The 16,872-nt window shown below is 40.3% G+C and overlaps 1 protein-coding gene across 6 annotated transcripts in view; it reads left to right on the top strand.

Annotated features, from left to right (window-relative positions):
* GABRA1 (gamma-aminobutyric acid type A receptor subunit alpha1) overlaps positions 1–16,872 on the top strand; it is a 38,714-nt gene that overhangs the window by 9,763 nt on the left and 12,079 nt on the right. For all 6 annotated transcript variants that reach the window (XM_083597277.1, XM_083597276.1, XM_083597279.1 and 3 more), the window contains 4 exons: positions 7,965–8,032; positions 10,789–11,009; positions 12,442–12,524; positions 14,521–14,664. In XM_083597277.1, the coding sequence (XP_083453403.1) occupies positions 7,965–8,032; positions 10,789–11,009; positions 12,442–12,524; positions 14,521–14,664 (516 nt within the window). The remainder of the gene's footprint in view (positions 1–7,964; positions 8,033–10,788; positions 11,010–12,441; positions 12,525–14,520; positions 14,665–16,872) is intronic.

Raw genomic sequence — 16,872 nt, 5'->3', positions numbered from 1 at the left:
AAAATCTTATGAACTTCCAAGGACATGACCATTAAGATAATTACCGGGATCCAAAGAACACATGTGTGTGGATGTGTCAGAGAACTGAGCAGAGCTTTGACTTCTATTTCTCCTTCAGGAGTTCTTGCTGTCATAGAGACAATGGCTTGGATCCATAACCAAAAATGAAAACCCACTCATAGGGCTCTACCTCTGGAGGAAGGATGGGAGGCAATTTTTGCTGACTCCTCTTTTCTCCTGAAGACTCCATCCCATGGCCTCTGAGAAGCTGCTCTGGAGGGTTAGATCCTCTCTAGAACAGTACGGGAAGCAGAGAGGGGGGCGGGTTTGCAGAGGGAATCAGCAAAACTTCACTCACCCTTGTTTCATCCAGCGGGAGACTCTGCTGAGTCTCAGCCCCTTTGTACGGAAACGGAAGGAAGGAACCCTTGTGTTCATGCAAAGGATGTCTGGATTCAACCCGGCATGTTTGCTTGAATCAGATGGTACCTTGTCTCTTCAGCAGCTGGAATTGCTGCAGCAAAAACAGAAAGCTAAAAGAAAAAAAAAATCAGCTGTATGTATAGTTCTCTCATCTGTGCACATATCATTTCTTTTGATCCCAAACCATCTACTAAGCATCAAGTGATGAAAAAATGTTCAGCTATCAGGTATGTACGTTTCATAGAAAATGAAATGTTTTTTCTGCTTGTCATATTTAATTTCAACAACCCTCAAAGAAGCATTCATTTGCCACACACAAAACACAAACATGCGCAATCTATCATCTAACCAGTTATTCAGTGCCTCCCCCACTCCCCCCCCCCCGGTTATCTGTTATCTGTTACTTTTATCAGATTCCCCTGTAGATGCTGAATAAAGTCTTTATTATAATGGCATTGAATTTAGCAATGATTGTCTTTAAACTTTGGCTTTGTTGAGTATATATTGTTCATAGATTATGAAGAACTGAAGAAAATAATGGATTGTTCTGCACTGAGGACATTGAATTTAATTTTGGAAGCTATATATAAAAAACAAACAAACGAGGAATCATTCTTCTTGCTTCCTGTGCTGCTATTTCCTCTACTTTCATGTAAACTCAAGGATTAGCCCAGAAATAAATATTTCTTGATCCTTGATTAATACAATAGTAGGTTTTAGTCAACCGTAATGGTTCTTGCCGAACATACTATACAAGTAAAGCTGGATGGATCTCATTTAAGAATAATACATGAATTAGTGGTAATGCCTTTTCTGATTAGGCGAAGGGATAATTTGATGCAATTTAAATCAATTATTAAAAATGATTCAGGGGTATTCAAGCTGCTGTGAGTGGGGATTAAAGGGAGGCTTGGGAATGCCATCCATAACCTGTGAATTGGACGGAAGCAGGATGACTCCAGGTAGATTATCTATGCAGTGCCAGTTGCTAGTTGCAGCATACTTAGTCCAAGGCTATCTCCTTTATTCTGAAATACTTTCTACATTAAAGTGCCTTTTTCCTTCTGACCACCTCTTCCCCCTCGCACCAAGACATAAGGTTTAACTCCTGCATATAGCCAAGAGACCAAGAGAAAAAGAACTAATTAGATTTTGAAAATTGATTTCATTCATGATCACGTATAATCACGACAAGCCATAGCGCAGATCAGTGGCCCCATTTTCAACATCTGCATTGGCATAGCCTACAACAGTGGTAGTTTGCAGTAATGTGTTAACATGGCACAGTGTGAACTCGTTTCTTTTCTGATAGAGAAAGTTCTGGGATTTGTCAATAAAACATTTGAATCAAGCCATCAAGCATGTAACTTTGAGAAACAGCACATTTTACTGGTGCCTGTCTAATAAAACTGTTACTACCAGTTCAAAGGAACAGTTTCTAAAAAAGTATTATCTATAAAACCCAGGAACTCTGTGGTATAGAAGACATTTTCAGGACCTGTGTGTACATTGTGACCACATCACTGGCTGTACTATAGCCATTGGGTTGGCGGCCATTAACAGCTAAAAAACTGTTGCAGTGCAACTGGTGAGAGTCAAATGTGCCTTGTAGGATATCTGAAAAAGGTGCAATCTTTAAAACAGCATTATTTATGTGGATAAAGATAAAATAACATAAAATCATGCCTTTAACAACATTTTCAACATGATATAGAGCCCGGAGACGTCTAAGGCCACAATCCAAGCTCATTTCAGACAGTTTGGGTCTGCCCCCAAACTGATGTGTTTGGGTGGGGGGTGGGAGGGGAGCTGGATCCCCCAGATCTAAAGTTTGCAGAGTTCTCTGACACCCCTATAGTTTAGGTTTCTCAAAATCAGGTAGCTGCAGGTGCTGCATCCTTTGGCAGGAAGACACACATGATGAACAAACATTCTTATCCCATCTTTTGGCAGCATGGCTTCTGAAGATTGCAGTATAAATATATTCTATTCCTGTTTTCCTTGGCCAGCATGAGATGGAGATGGATTAATCAAGGCTCAAATGTATAGCTCTGTATATGTATGGGGTTTTTTTGGAAGACAATTCCTATTACATGTACAATGATACACTCAGTGGAGTTTTGACCCTTGATCCAGTTCAAGTTCTATTTTCATACGGAACTGAATTTGTATGCTCTTGTTCAAGTAGAATCCAGCAGTTCGGATAGCTAGGTCCAATAATTATCTCTTAGGCAACCAAGCCCCCCCCCCCAACCTTTTAAGTAAACAGCATGTATTTGTAGATTAGAATGAACACCTTCCATCTCTGAGTTATTATTTATCCTTAAACAAGTGTTCCAAAATAGAAAACTTAAATAGCTCAAGTAAAGATTGAGGAGATAGGATGAAAATTAGATTCTTTGGCAAGACCAACTCATCACTGTGCAACAGCTTTATTTTTAAACAGAGAAGATAATGGCACTTATTGACATTTAGATTAGTGGCATAAGTATATCACTTGTATCGATTGACTGTCCATCAATTAAAGACGGTAAGGAAGTTATCCTGAGATGTTTAGCAGAACACAGACCTATGTCAACTAGTATGCTAATGGGTAAAAGTTAAATCATTATTGCATTTCACCTTCCAACATCCAGATGCCTTCAAAGTGCCAGAGAGACATCCAACCATAATGTCCTGAAGCTATATATTTGTACGAGTGCATCTTTCAGCTATGATGTTTGCAAAATCCCTGCGGTAAATAAAGCATCATATTTTATGCCGCAGTACTACTAATAGTTAATTCACCTTACTCAAAGTAAGCCAGTGCTACAAGTCTTAACATCTGGTTGGAGCCTTGATCACTGGAAAGCATTCCAACCAGGTCTACAAACCCTCACGCAAATAAATCCGACAGGCATTAAGAATTGTTAAGCTCATGTATTTGGATGTGTGGCTATTAATCTTTAGTCACACAAGAAACTATGAATCTTCCACTGTATCCAGTGACATTAATATGATAATGTCGAAGCAGCCAGACTAGCCTGTTCCCACCTTATCATGTTTTATTCTTCCTTTTTACAGTTCATACGGGACATATATTGGCTTCATATATTAGATCAACTGCAACGCTTTGGTTGTTGGTTCTATGTAGTTGGTCATTATTTTAAAATAATATGTTCTAGTTGTTTTCTACATTCCAAAAGAGACTGGGATATCTTCCCCTGCTCTGAGTGTTTCCCTTATGAATTGAGAGCAATGGCCCATTTGTTGACTCCAACATCCTGCCCTCAAATCACTGTGATTGGAGTGCACTGGGGAAAAAAACTTGCTGTGATTAAAACCTAGACCTGTCTATCCTAAAAAAAGGGGGGGCACCTTTGCACTCCTCCTTTCTCCTTTGCACTCCCTTCCCCTTCAAGCTCTGGGCATTTCCCCAGTCAGCTTGGTTTTGCTTCTCAGAAAAGGGTGGCAGCAGTCTTGCATTTAACTTTATGGAGAAATTAATGCAACAGAGCTGCTTCCAAGGTTGGACAGCCCCCTATTAGCCTTTAACACATGCTTGTTAATAGAGTAATTCAACTGGGGGGGGGAGGTAATGTGAACGACTATCCTAAATCACCCTGATTTACCTCATTATTCAGGGTACACATAGAGCTGAGGCAGAATCCTACTCTGTTTACAAACTTGTGAGCTGAAAATGGGCAAATGCTCCAGTTATACTTCTGCCAACACACACACACTTTTTGAAAAAGTAGGCCTTTTATGTTAGAATTTCTGTTAGCTCCTTTCTTTATGGCTTACATTGAGTGCTGAAGACCTTAGCCCACAACCTCTTCTTAGTTCCCTTGCCCCACCCCCAATGCATTTTTGAGGATGAAATGAAAACAGAACAGAATTGCACTCCCTCTGTCCTTTTCATAAAGGTCATCCATAAGGACGCCTGAGGCGGCTTTGAGTCCAGGTTGGCACCAGGTTTTGTAGTCCAAAGGAACACAATTCCATCTAGATGGTGGGTGTAAACGCTCAAACCAATAATGGTAAAAGAAGAGATGGTTATCTTTCATTGTGAAGTAATACCCCAAGTCTGTGAGTCACTTGCTCTAAAGTGTCCTGTGTAAGAATGAGTCATTATTTTTGGAGCATGTAACAAAGCACAGCTGAATCATCTAATTGCAAAAGTGGTAAACAAGCACATGCATGTCTTTTTAAAAAACACGAATCTACGAAAGGGCAGTTCCCGTCTCAGCGTGCAGAAATCATCATCATCATTATTATTGTTAAAAAACCCCCACAGAATCTGCTCAGAGAAAGCTAGTTATTCAGGTAGAGTTAAACAAAAAAAATATGTCACGTAACATGACTGGTGACATAAATGATGCAATTTGGGACGGGAGGACTCTGGGTAAGGTCAGAACACGACATATTGTAATTGCTTAGGGCTGTTTGCATAGTCATAGCTGCTGAAAAGCACTGAGCACCAGCACTCATTCATCTTTTACCTAGGCCAGGTTAGCCAAAGTGGTGTCCTCTAAATGTTGTGGATATCAGCTACCATCAGCCCCAACCAATATATGGCCAATGGCAAGGAATGGTGTAAGCTGTTATCCAACACCTGGAGGGCACCATGTTGGTTTATCTTGACATTGATCATCATTCAAAATCACTTGGGGAAGTCAGGCACTCTGAGCACACATATTAAAATATAGGAATTTAAGCTAATTTAATTGCATTGAATTCAATAGAACCTGCCAGTTAAGCCTATGAGATGCAATGCCTATGAAGTATATAAAGTTTGAGAACTAAACGAATTGATAAAAATAAACCCAGGCAGCCTGTTTCACAGGAAAAGCTACATCTATCACAATCCTAGGAATGCCTACTCAGAAGTCCCATTGAGTTCAGTGGGATTTACTCCCAGGAAATGTACCTATATAGGGCTGCAGCCTTCAGGAACCAAGACATTAAGCATTAAGTTAAGCATTAAGAGCAATCCTCTCCTCTCCTGTCTGCTCCCTTCACCCTTCTCCCTTCTCCATTTCATTTCATCTCAACCCAACACAGATTTTCCTGGAAAATAGGTTTTCAGGGTTTGCGCTGAACCTATTTGTGTGTAACATATACTGTCCCTTAGTCGACCTAAGGAAAAACATTAAATCTAATTTGCTCTTTGAGATGAGAACACAGCCTTCAGTTCCCAAGCAGTTTGCTCCACCAAGAAATGAAGACTCATTTTTCAAGATGAATATATCTTTGGGAAGCAAGAGTAACCTTACATTTTCAGTGCTTTGAGGTTAATTCTCACTATGACCCTCTTTAGGATTAAGCTCCAACCCAATTAGGCGTCAAGAAAATCTGCACCTTTCTCTAAGGCAATTAATATTCTCTTGGAAGCAGGTTTGACTAGGCCACATCCATTTTGCTGGAGGACTAATTAGGAACACTCGCTGTCTAACTGCCTCTTCAATATGATTTGTATGGTTGTCAGTCCTAAGAGCAGTCAAAAAATAGCCCTCAAAAGTCACTGTGTGACAAAGCAACCACAGCTGGAATACTACAATATTATTCTTTACTTCCCAGGAAAACATGAGTTGATACTGAGCAGAATGTCCAGAGTGAGAAATTAACTCTTTATTGTAAAAGGTACACTTGTATGGGACGTGGGTGGCGCTGTGGGTAAAACCTCAGCGTCTAGGACTTGCCGATCGTCAGGTCGGCGGTTCGAATCCCCGCGGCGGGGTATGCTCCCGTTGCTCGGTCCCAGCGCCTGCCAACCTAGCAGTTTGAAAGCACCCCCAGGTGCAAGTAGATAAATAGGGACCGCTTACTAGCGGGAAGGTAAACGGTGTTTCCGTGTGCTGCGCTGGCTCGCCAGATGCAGCTTGTCATGCTGGCCACGTGACCCGGAAGTGTCTGCGGACAGCGCTGGCCCCCGGCCTCTTAAGTGAGATGGGCGCACAACCCTAGAGTCGGACACGACTGGCCCGTACGGGCAGGGGTACCTTTACCTTTACACTTGTAAGTTAGGGGAAGGCATGTCCATCAGTCCTATATCTCTCAGCTACTCCTAGGTGTGCACCCTATGAGGCAACAGAGAGGCCCCACCCTGACTGCAGTATATGTATCTCCCCTATTTGAGCTGTGTGCAATACCTTCTGCTCCTCCATCTTCAATTCTCTTCTAGTCCTGGGCAAAAGTGGAGCTGGAGAGGTGGGGGCAGGAGGAGGAGGAGGTGTGAAAACCCTTGGCTTTACACCAGCCTGACCTATCTCCCCCCCCCCATACATGTTCTTTATTCTCCAATCCTGCAGCTTCTCCTGCCTGTGACTCTTATCTCCTGGCTCCTGGTTACAGGTTCCCCCAGTTCACTGGTCCCTTATTCCAAGTCAATCTCCAACCCCGCTTCTCCTGGTGCCCATTTATCAGTATCCAGCCACCACTCCTCGGTGTCCAGCCAGTCCCTGATATGTGCTCATTTCTCTTCATTCTTCTTCTCAATTCAGATCAAAACTAGTTGCTGTTTTTGTGGGGAGGGGGAGCGGGATGCATTAATCACAGTATTTCAAAAGAAACAACAGGATAGATATGGACTGGGGCTAACACCAAATCTGTGGTGGGAGTGCAGAATAAATGGCAGTGTTGAACTCACCTTGAGTCTCACTCGAGGTGGAAGCACAGACCTGCCTAAACCAGCCTGTAACAGTGCACATGTGTTCACCCATGGATTTATAAAAGAGGAATGTGTCTGTGGTGGCCACTTAGGTGTCACAAAAAGGACATATATTTGAATAAAATGGGCATATGCTGATTTATATGAATACATGCGCATTTCAGAGTAATTACAGTAATTTACATTTATTTCTTTATTTTAAAGGCTCATAGACTGCAAAAATAAATGAAGTGCCTAGGCAGTGAATAGAACACATCCGTAAAACAAAATAGAATAGTACTTGTCTGGATAGTGGCGCACAATGACAAAAGGATCTGTATGCATCAGAAAAGGCCCATATAAACAGAAAGTACTTCATCAGGCAATCGAAGCAAAAACATTGATGGTGCTTGCGTATTATAAATAGGGAAAGAGTTCCACAACCTAGGTGTCTCATCATAGAACACCTCAACATAGAAATACAATCTATCATCTCGCTGTAGCCGGGAAGGCCAACCAGGTGCCTGATCAGTCTGCTGGGGATGAAAATAATTTGTAAGCAACAGCATACTGATGGTTTTGTGGATCTGGGCCAAAATGACTAAGTTCATGTTATGGGCCAATTTTGAATATAGGAAACTGCCTTATAATGAGTCAGACCTTTGCTCCATCCAGCTCAGTATTGTCTGCATTGATTAGTACGAGTGACCCCGTGTTTCAGATGGAAGAGGAGATGCCAAGAATTGAGACCTTCCGCAAGCAAAGCATGCTTTCTACCATTGAGCTAAGCCCCTCCTCTTATTTCAGAGCTTCTAAAAGTCAATGCGTTCTTTGTTTGGATAACAGCTTCTGGTTTTGGATCTAATGAAAGCTATTGATAAGCACTCACTATCCTAATTTCCTGCTTCATCAGAGCGTGTAACTGCAGTGAAGACCGACATCTTCGTCACCAGCTTTGGGCCTGTTTCAGACCATGATATGGTAAGTGCCATCCTATCTTCTCTCAGTTTCGCCCTGTCTGCTTTCTGCTTCTAGACCAGTTTTCCGAGCCGTTCACATTGACTGATTTCAGTGCACTTAAATATTCACCTCAAGTGCTATCCCCAGTTTGATAGTTCAATTTGTTTGAAATGTTTGTGGCAGTTTTTCCAATATGGGGAAGCACCAGCAACTGGGAAGGAAGCATTCCCTGTGATAAAGCATGTTACTATGCAAATTGATTACTTGAAGTATGTGGCGCAGAATACATGATTAAGAGACATCCAGCGAACCAGTTTAGGGCAATGCAGATGACAGTAAATTATGATAGTAAATTATATCTTGTCTGATTGTTCAGGCCATCCTCAGCACAGTTACTGAGGACACACATACCTCACCTAAAGAATGGGTAATTGAACTGCAGGTTTTTGTGGTTGTCATTGTTGTAAGGGTGATGTCAAGCATGACTACTCAAGTCGTTAAAAGCCTGACCACCCACTTTACTACATATAAAGAGGTAAAGTCAAAATAAAAACCTATAATAAATGCATCTGCAGAATTTCATTATCCATTTTGTACCTAAGCAACTTGTGGTAAGCCACAAAAATGTAGCCTTTTCAAAGAGATATTCCCTAACACTGGCTATTGATTAGCAAACATGCCAAATTATGACATAATTTAATAAAACTAAATGGATTTAAGAGGCCAAAGTTAGCAAGGCTTTTTCATACCCTTGATTGTAGTGGTCTACCGATTTTTCAGGTAGATGAGGTTTGTTATCTGTAAATCATATAATGGATATCTTTTGAAAAAGATATTGCAAAGTCAATTTCTTTTGGGAGCTGCAAATACTTTTGCAGAACCAATTCCAGAATACTCCCTTCAGGAATCTTGAAATATATGGGCCATGAATATTATTGGAAAAGTTCTTTGTGGAGTGACAATCACAATTGTTATGACTATTATGATTACTTGGTTTCGCAAGATCGTAGTAAGAGCTTTCCTCCAAACCATGCACATCCAAAGCACACACTGGATGCCCCATCAGGGCCTATGTGCATAGATTTCAGTTCAAGTGGACTATACAGTTCCAATGTCTACTGCATTGACCTCAGATGCACTGAGGAATGATGATGAGTATAGCCTGATCACACATTACTTGCGTGACACTATGAGCTGAATCAAGAACAGAGCCACACACCTGGAGCCACTCTGACATTACATCCCTGGGCTAGTCTTGTCCCCGATGACTCTATATTGAGTATTGCTATCTTACACATAGCTGTTTCTTACCACAGATCCCCGTGATCAGTGCAGATTTTGGGGGCAGAGCTAGTCCAACAGTGAGGGCAGGGCTAGGAAAGTGGCCTTATTCCTGCTTCAGCTCACAAGTGCTTTGCACACAGCTAATGTTGTGGCATAGCTATTGTTCACTTTCATTATTGGTCTTCTATAGTAGTGAGACTTTCCTCCATTGAGGATCAGTGTCTCCTGTAACATGCATCACAGTTGATGCTTATTCTATGATACTCTCTCTTTACAATCAAGTCATTGTAACCTTTTTTAGGGTTGGGAAGATGAGCACAGGTTCCATTTTTCTTCTTGACTTAGGATGTTACCCCTTAAAAACAGTTTATGAAAAACAGTTGCATTTCTAGCTAGAGAATTGAAACCCCACTGAGGGTACTTTAAAGTTCTCAAAGTAACTGGTGCATTGGAGGGTTAGTAGAGAACTGAGAAAATAATAGTCATCCTGGTGTCTGCTGCCCAGAGACTGCTAGTTTCATGTACTTCATCTACTTGTGGAGGCCTTTTGAACCTAAGGCAGCCTCTGAAGAAATGTTATACAGACACGTGGTCATTTTACAGCTGAATCAGAGAAGGTCTGGCCCTATACGATGTCTGAGTGAGAAGCTGCTTAGGAACCATGTGCAATCTGCTCTGATCAGTCTGGAGGAAGAGTGTGTATGAGTGAAATAACACATATCTGGAGTTTATCATTTGATAATTTATTTATATATTCCCATGGTGCAGAGAATACTTTCTGTGAAAGAAGCAGAATGAAAGTGAGCTCTGTGTTTGTGTCCAGGTTGCAGCACTGTTATTATATTTGGTTGTGGATATGAGTGAATGGCAATTTGTGGAAGCAGAATGTGTGTGGCATAGCAAATTACCTTTGGGATGTATAGGCCTCTAGATGTTGCTGGACTATAATTCCCATCATCCCTTACTATTGGTTATGCTGGCTGGGGCTGATGGGAGTTGGAGTCTAACAGCATCTGGAGAGCCTTAGGTTCTTCACCCCTTAATTCAATAAGGCTTACTTCTGAGTAGACATGTATAGGACTGTACTGTTTGTTCCAAAGATCCAAAACCTATTATAGCTTCAGGTGAAGAGAAGGAGTTTCCAAGGAATGAGAGAGCAAGGTCCTGGTCTTCCATTTTCCCCATGGGAATTCCCTGTTGTGGCTGCTGTTGCATACTTGAATTTTGATATGAAACTTCTCTGAGGAAGTAATCTCACTGTTCTGTGGTAGTCTGTAAGGTCTGTCCATATTGCGTATGTAAAGGCCCAGATGCAGAAGACTGGATGAGTAACACCCTTTCAAAGTCAGTTTTGGGTTTCATATATTCTTTGCTGGTATAGCAGAGAGCATGATATAAAATAAGCTCTGCCTTGTTCTGGAAGCTTCTTCCTATTCAGTAGTCCTATTGCCAAACTGTACTATTTTCAAAACTCCCCATTGTCCAATTTTTAGGAATACACAATAGATGTATTTTTCCGGCAAAGCTGGAGGGATGAAAGACTGAAATTCAAAGGACCCATGCAAGTCCTCCGACTTAATAATTTAATGGCCAGCAAAATATGGACACCAGATACTTTTTTCCACAATGGAAAGAAATCAGTAGCTCACAACATGACTATGCCTAACAAACTCTTGCGAATTACGGAAGATGGGACACTGCTCTATACAATGAGGTAAGAATCGCAACATGGCATCCTCTCCTTTTATGAAAAACGTGTTGTATAATTTATCATTCTTAATGAACAAGTTATTTCTATATTCCTCTTTTTTAAAAAAAGAAAACCACTTATTTTAGAATTCTAGATCTTGAAATGATGTATACATCCTGAAAAGCATACACTGAATGTAGCTGTTTTCGGTATCAATTTTTCTTCTCTTCTGAGCTTCTCTTTTCACTTTATGACCTTTAAGCTTACTTAAGTTCCACTTAATTCTTTGGGATACTGAAAAGGCTTCATATTTCACTTTAACAAGTTTGGAGATTAGGCTCTTACAGTCCAGTCTTATGGATGAGCTGTAGCTGCTGCAGCGAAAACAGTCGTTTCCTCCATGGCATTAAAGTAGCATCCTATACATGACAAGTAGGGGTTTGTCTCACTTGGCAAGCCAAGCACACTAATGAGACGGGAAGAATGGGATATTGTTTTGCTTCTTTTACAAGATCCAGAGCTGATTTTGCTCTTCAGAAGGAGCATAGGCATTTCTGGTCTGCTTGGCAGACCCCAGTAAAAGCTTGTGTTCTGGAACAGAAAAAGAGGAAGAGCATAAAAGTACAAGGAACTCGTTTACAAAAGGGCTGGGAATTCTCCTGAAAATCAGCCTAGTGTAGTGGTTAGAGTGTCTGACTAGGATGGAGAAGAGCCAGGTTTGAATCTCCATTCCTTCATGAACCTGGAGTTGTTACATGGGTGGCTACATCATCTTACGCTCCTTCAATGAATGGAGGGGTATAAACATAGTTGATAAATGGTATATTTCTGACTTTCAGAAATGTGTACCTTCACCACTGCTCTGTTCTGAATGTAATGATGACAAGCAACCCTGAGCAATAAAAATGGAACAAATTGAAAGTAATGAAAGCAGGTTAAATGGAGAAGGAGACCAAGAGACCTAGCAGGAATCTAGCTTTGCTATTGCATACTAAACTTGCACAACGCAACTCCATTTTTTCCTGCGTAGTCCTACTGAAATGAGCACTGGAGTAAGGGTGTTGGAGCTGGCCTCGAAAGCAAAAATAACCAGTGACTACTGAGTTTTATTTATTGATAAATTGAGTATTCTATCCACCATTCTAGTTCAAACGTTGAACCCCTCAATGTGGCCAATAGAGCAAACTGAAAACTACAAAGATCCTAGCAATAACATAGCACAAAACATTACTGCTATTGATAAAGATACTTGCAAGGTGACAATAGAAGGGTGAGCAGAAGTGAAAAGTGCTTTTTTTAAGCCAAGAGAGCAAGTGTTCTTAAGGAAGCTCATGCAAATGATAATTTGATATACTACATTAACCAAACTGTGCTGGAATACATATCTTTTATTATAATTTGTATTAAAGCCACTTTTTGCTCCTAAATCTGTACTATTACCTGTGACCCCTTATAGACTCACAGTGAGAGCAGAATGTCCAATGCATTTAGAAGACTTTCCCATGGATGCACATGCTTGCCCTTTGAAATTTGGAAGCTGTAAGTTGACTTTAACAATCATTCCTCCCCATCCTTCCTTTCCACAGGCCACTTAACAGTCAGAACAGGAGACTTAAAAGCCTGGAACTGTATATGTGTACACACATTTTCCAATCACTGCATTTTTATTTTTTAAATGAAGATTTTCTACATGAATAAATGTAATCCTGTCTGGCATAGGCCTTAACCAAAGAAGGAAATGGCTCCGCTCCAGCTTTATACAAAGCACTGTGATAGCACAGCATATAGATAGTTCCTATTTCTGCTTGATGGCAGCTACATTTTACGAGGGAAAGAGGAACTTCAGCAATTTATACAGAGAAAATGTGGATGCTCCAAATGGGAGCAATCCTGTTTTAAATTGAAAATTAATGCAAATAAGTGTTTAATCCATTGGTATACAAGTTCAATTGAAAGAGCAGGATGTACTTACAAACATCATATGCATTTCAGTTGGATTTTAACTCATAGATGTCCCAGTTAATCATTCCCAAAAGGATCATGGGAATTGTAAAGGAGTGTTTGGAACCTCACAAAATACCACAAAGGGTCTGGCTAACCATATATAGCAAAGAGCCTGCTCAGTCTAATGAAGTGATGGCCGTTTGAAGTTCACATGTTGACCTAAAGATCTAAACATCAACACAGGCCCTTGCCAATGCCCAAAAAGCAATGATTCCCAGTATTACTATTTCATGTCTCTGCCCAAGCTATTTTGAAAATAATTGTGTAGGATCCCATGAAGTGAGAGAGACCATCAGGAGGAATATTTTGCATCAAATTGCCTCTCAACATAATGGATTACCATCTTGGGAAAACCGGGTGACTACTACAGATCTGAGATATAGTAGTCACTCCTTCAGCTGCTATCTTGGGGAAAAGCCACCTTTTGTACTAGATTCCATACCCGGTGTCAGCTTCTCATCCAAAAGATGAGTTTGGGAGTGGTCACAGCTCTGAATATCTTCTGCCTGCCTAGAAGAAGTTCTGTTTACAAAGTGACCTTCTTCAGTGCTGGTGAACCCTATCATTGCACCAACAGCATTAGCGCATTGGGGTGTCAAGATAATACAACTTGCTCCATCAATTATAAATTCTTTTTTCCACTGTAAATGCCGTATTTTCCTGATATTTAGTACCTTGATCTATTATGGAGGTCAGCATACTAGCTCTATAATTTCTCCTTGTTGGGTACTAAAACAGAATGACTTACAATGGACTAAAGAGTCTTGCATTTACCAAGTGTGCAGAAAGGAGTGATGGATAGTTTCCAAACTTTGTGCTACCGTGGTTTAAAGCAGGGACTCATTAGGAAGATTTCCTTGGGAATTAAAAAGGTGAAACTTATTTAAACTACAACAGTAACCTGATAAGGGAAAAAGAAAGGCATTGGGGTTCTTGCCAAATGCTTTAAACTCAAATAATTCTACTGCTCAAGCAGTTTCAGGGATTTAAATCTAAAATCTGAAGTGGCTGCAAGCAGACTGGTTTGGGTCTTAATTGAAATTGCACAAGTCACCCTGGGGGATGTACATGGTAGACAGAAGGCAAAGTATAAGTGGGTTCAAGAGTGATGGAGTCAGACATTTGGACCAAAGTCAGGATATTGTGGTAGGTGCTTTCACGCCACATCAGTCAGGCAAACGAGAGAGAAAACTCCCCAGCCTTTACTTGTTCTTTTTGGGTTGATACACTTGGTAAGACTTTCAGAAATGCGGTATATGCCTTCATATCAAATATTCTTAAAATACACCTCTCAGTATTACTGCCATTTCATGGTGTGCATTTGGATAACAGAAAGAAAAAGTTCGGCAAACTCACTTCTGCCATGGTCTTCATTGGAATGTTGATGCTGCAAAATAAAATAAACTGTTGGGAGAAAAGACAGTTTTGTTGGCAAGAGGAACAAGAAAGGGAATGATGTGATGAGAAACAGAGTAGCCAATTATTACTTTTTTGAGCCATCTTTGGAAATGACTTTCCCCCCTCTAATTAGATGCTTATACGAAATCAGAGGTGATGTACGAATGGACACGGGAACCAGCAAGGTCTGTTGTAGTAGCTGAAGATGGCTCTCGGTTGAATCAATATGATCTCATGGGACAAACCGTAGATTCTGGAATTGTGCAGTCCAGTACAGGTGGGTGATAAATATGGTCTCTCTCTCTACTAAGCCAGATCAGCAAGAGTATTATCAATGTCAGGAACTCTGCATAAAATAATGACATATCTCATGAGATGTATTTTTATAATTTATTTTAAATTTGTCCTCTGCCATATGCTCTTCAAAACGCTCTAGTCAGGCCACAAAAGAATAAAAACAATACAACTGAAATTATTTGGTAGTGGAAATAGAAAATATTTTACACCACCAGCAAGCAGCAGTAATCTAACTACCTAAAGCTATCAAAACTTAACACTGAAACTTTTATTCTTGATTGGGATCATATGGTAACTCTGCCTGTTTTGGGGTTCATGTTTTCATAGAGTGGGGCAGGATTTAGCCTTTTAATAATATTGTAGGATGAACACTTTTAGTAAATAATGCTGCTTTATTTGATGTTTGTTTTAAAGACTTGTCTGTGTATGCTTTTTTTTTTTACAATTGTAAGTCATTTTGAGACATTTTATATAGTGAGCAATGAATAAATGTAAATAACAACAATCACAGAAAAAAAATCTCAGAATCCATATCAAAATATGGTAGTCTCTAGGGAGGGAAGCCCACAGTATAGGCATAACCACCAAAAATGCCCTGTCTTTTGAGGTACTCAACCTTCCTCCAGACAAGGCCAGCACTGTAAGCAGTGCTCCAACTGATGACTGAAGTATATGGGGAGTTCTGTGGAATATTCTGGACAATTTTTTTTGGTATTAAAGAACCCAGGCAGCATACATGCCCAGTGACTAATTGTGATCCAGGACAGTTCTTTTCACATAATGTATAATTTTACCTATGACTTCTATTCCCTGAGTTCCACTCGCATGTTTCACATGCATCTGAGGTGTGGTCAGTTGGGACACTTGAAAGGATTTTCTGTTGTGGTTCTGAAATGGTAGACTATCCCATCCCAGAAGGAAGCAGAAAACTTTCTTTTGTTCCGGGAGGCATTTTGACAAACCACCCATCTTGATTTTACTTGCTGCTCTCTTTTGGGTTTTCTTAAATTGTTATTTTTGAAACGTTTATAGTTTTTAATTTTTGTTGTCCATTCCCTTGGATGTTTTAGCTGTGCAAAAGTTGTGGGAAATGGGTTGTGGGATAATAAGTGACAGCTGGGAGAAGATTCAGTTCCTGTCACCCACCTACTCCTTTTGCTGTTAAAATTGAGCACCATTTGTTCATAAGCTTGAGTGTTACCATTTTCTGGGAAAATAAATCACACTGCCTGTGAAGCTCAAGCATATAAACAAACAGAGCTCAGTGTCCATGTTGCATGACATTCTATAAGCTGCCTGGCATGCATACAACTGTTCAAACACTGGGTTATCAAAGCTACCAAAATTAGTTTTATTTTGCCCGTTTCTCCTTCTCCTCATTTTAATAATAATAATAATAAGCCATATTAGCAAAACCCAATGGGAGTGGACTTCAAGAAAGACCCTCATTGGTCTCAGACTGAATGGTCAATGAAACCTACCAAATTATCTCATTAAGAAAGTAGCTATTTCTATTTTACAGAGCTGAATCTGAGGTTCCAGCCACTGTAATATATTGTCTCCCACACAAGCATACTTCCCGTGTCAATCATGAACTAAATAAGCATCTCGGAGAGTGCTGAGCTGTATCAGAAATACAGCCTGACTGGTTGCATCTTCAGGAATGTGCAAAACAAACCTTTATTTCTATCCAAAGAAGCCAGGATATGAAAGATCATTTACCCATCCTGCTATTTGCGTTCCCTACAGAAATGTAGTCTTAATGGAAGGAGCATAGTTAAAATTCGAGTCACTGTTCACATCATCTTCTCAATGCTGTCAGGAATGAGGCAGTTCAGGCAGAAAAAATAAGGGATTCCAATTTGCAAAGATATCAAAACAAAATTAGCATAATGGCTTAAAAGACATTAATCACTATTATTTATGATTAGCGCCAAGTTCTGCACAAGATGTTTGCACAGACAAGTAAAAACAAAACAAAGCAGGATAGGAACTTCCATCAAGGATTAAACAATATCAAAGGAACTTATCCAGTGAAGAAGAAAGAAAGCTAAGTCTACAACACTGCACAGTGGAGATTGGACCCTTTTGAAAGGTTGGAGAGGCCCTCACCTGAAATGTTGCCACATCACTGCTAAATAGACACATACAATGGAGGAACGAGAAAAGGCTAAGCTTGCAAACTGTT

The sequence above is a fragment of the Podarcis filfolensis genome (genome assembly GCF_964270895.1).
Source record: "Podarcis filfolensis genome assembly, chromosome: 2".
NCBI classification, from domain to species: domain Eukaryota; kingdom Metazoa; phylum Chordata; class Lepidosauria; order Squamata; family Lacertidae; genus Podarcis; species Podarcis filfolensis.
The sequence above is the reverse complement of the archived record's forward strand: the minus strand, read 5'-3'. Positions and strand labels throughout refer to the sequence as shown.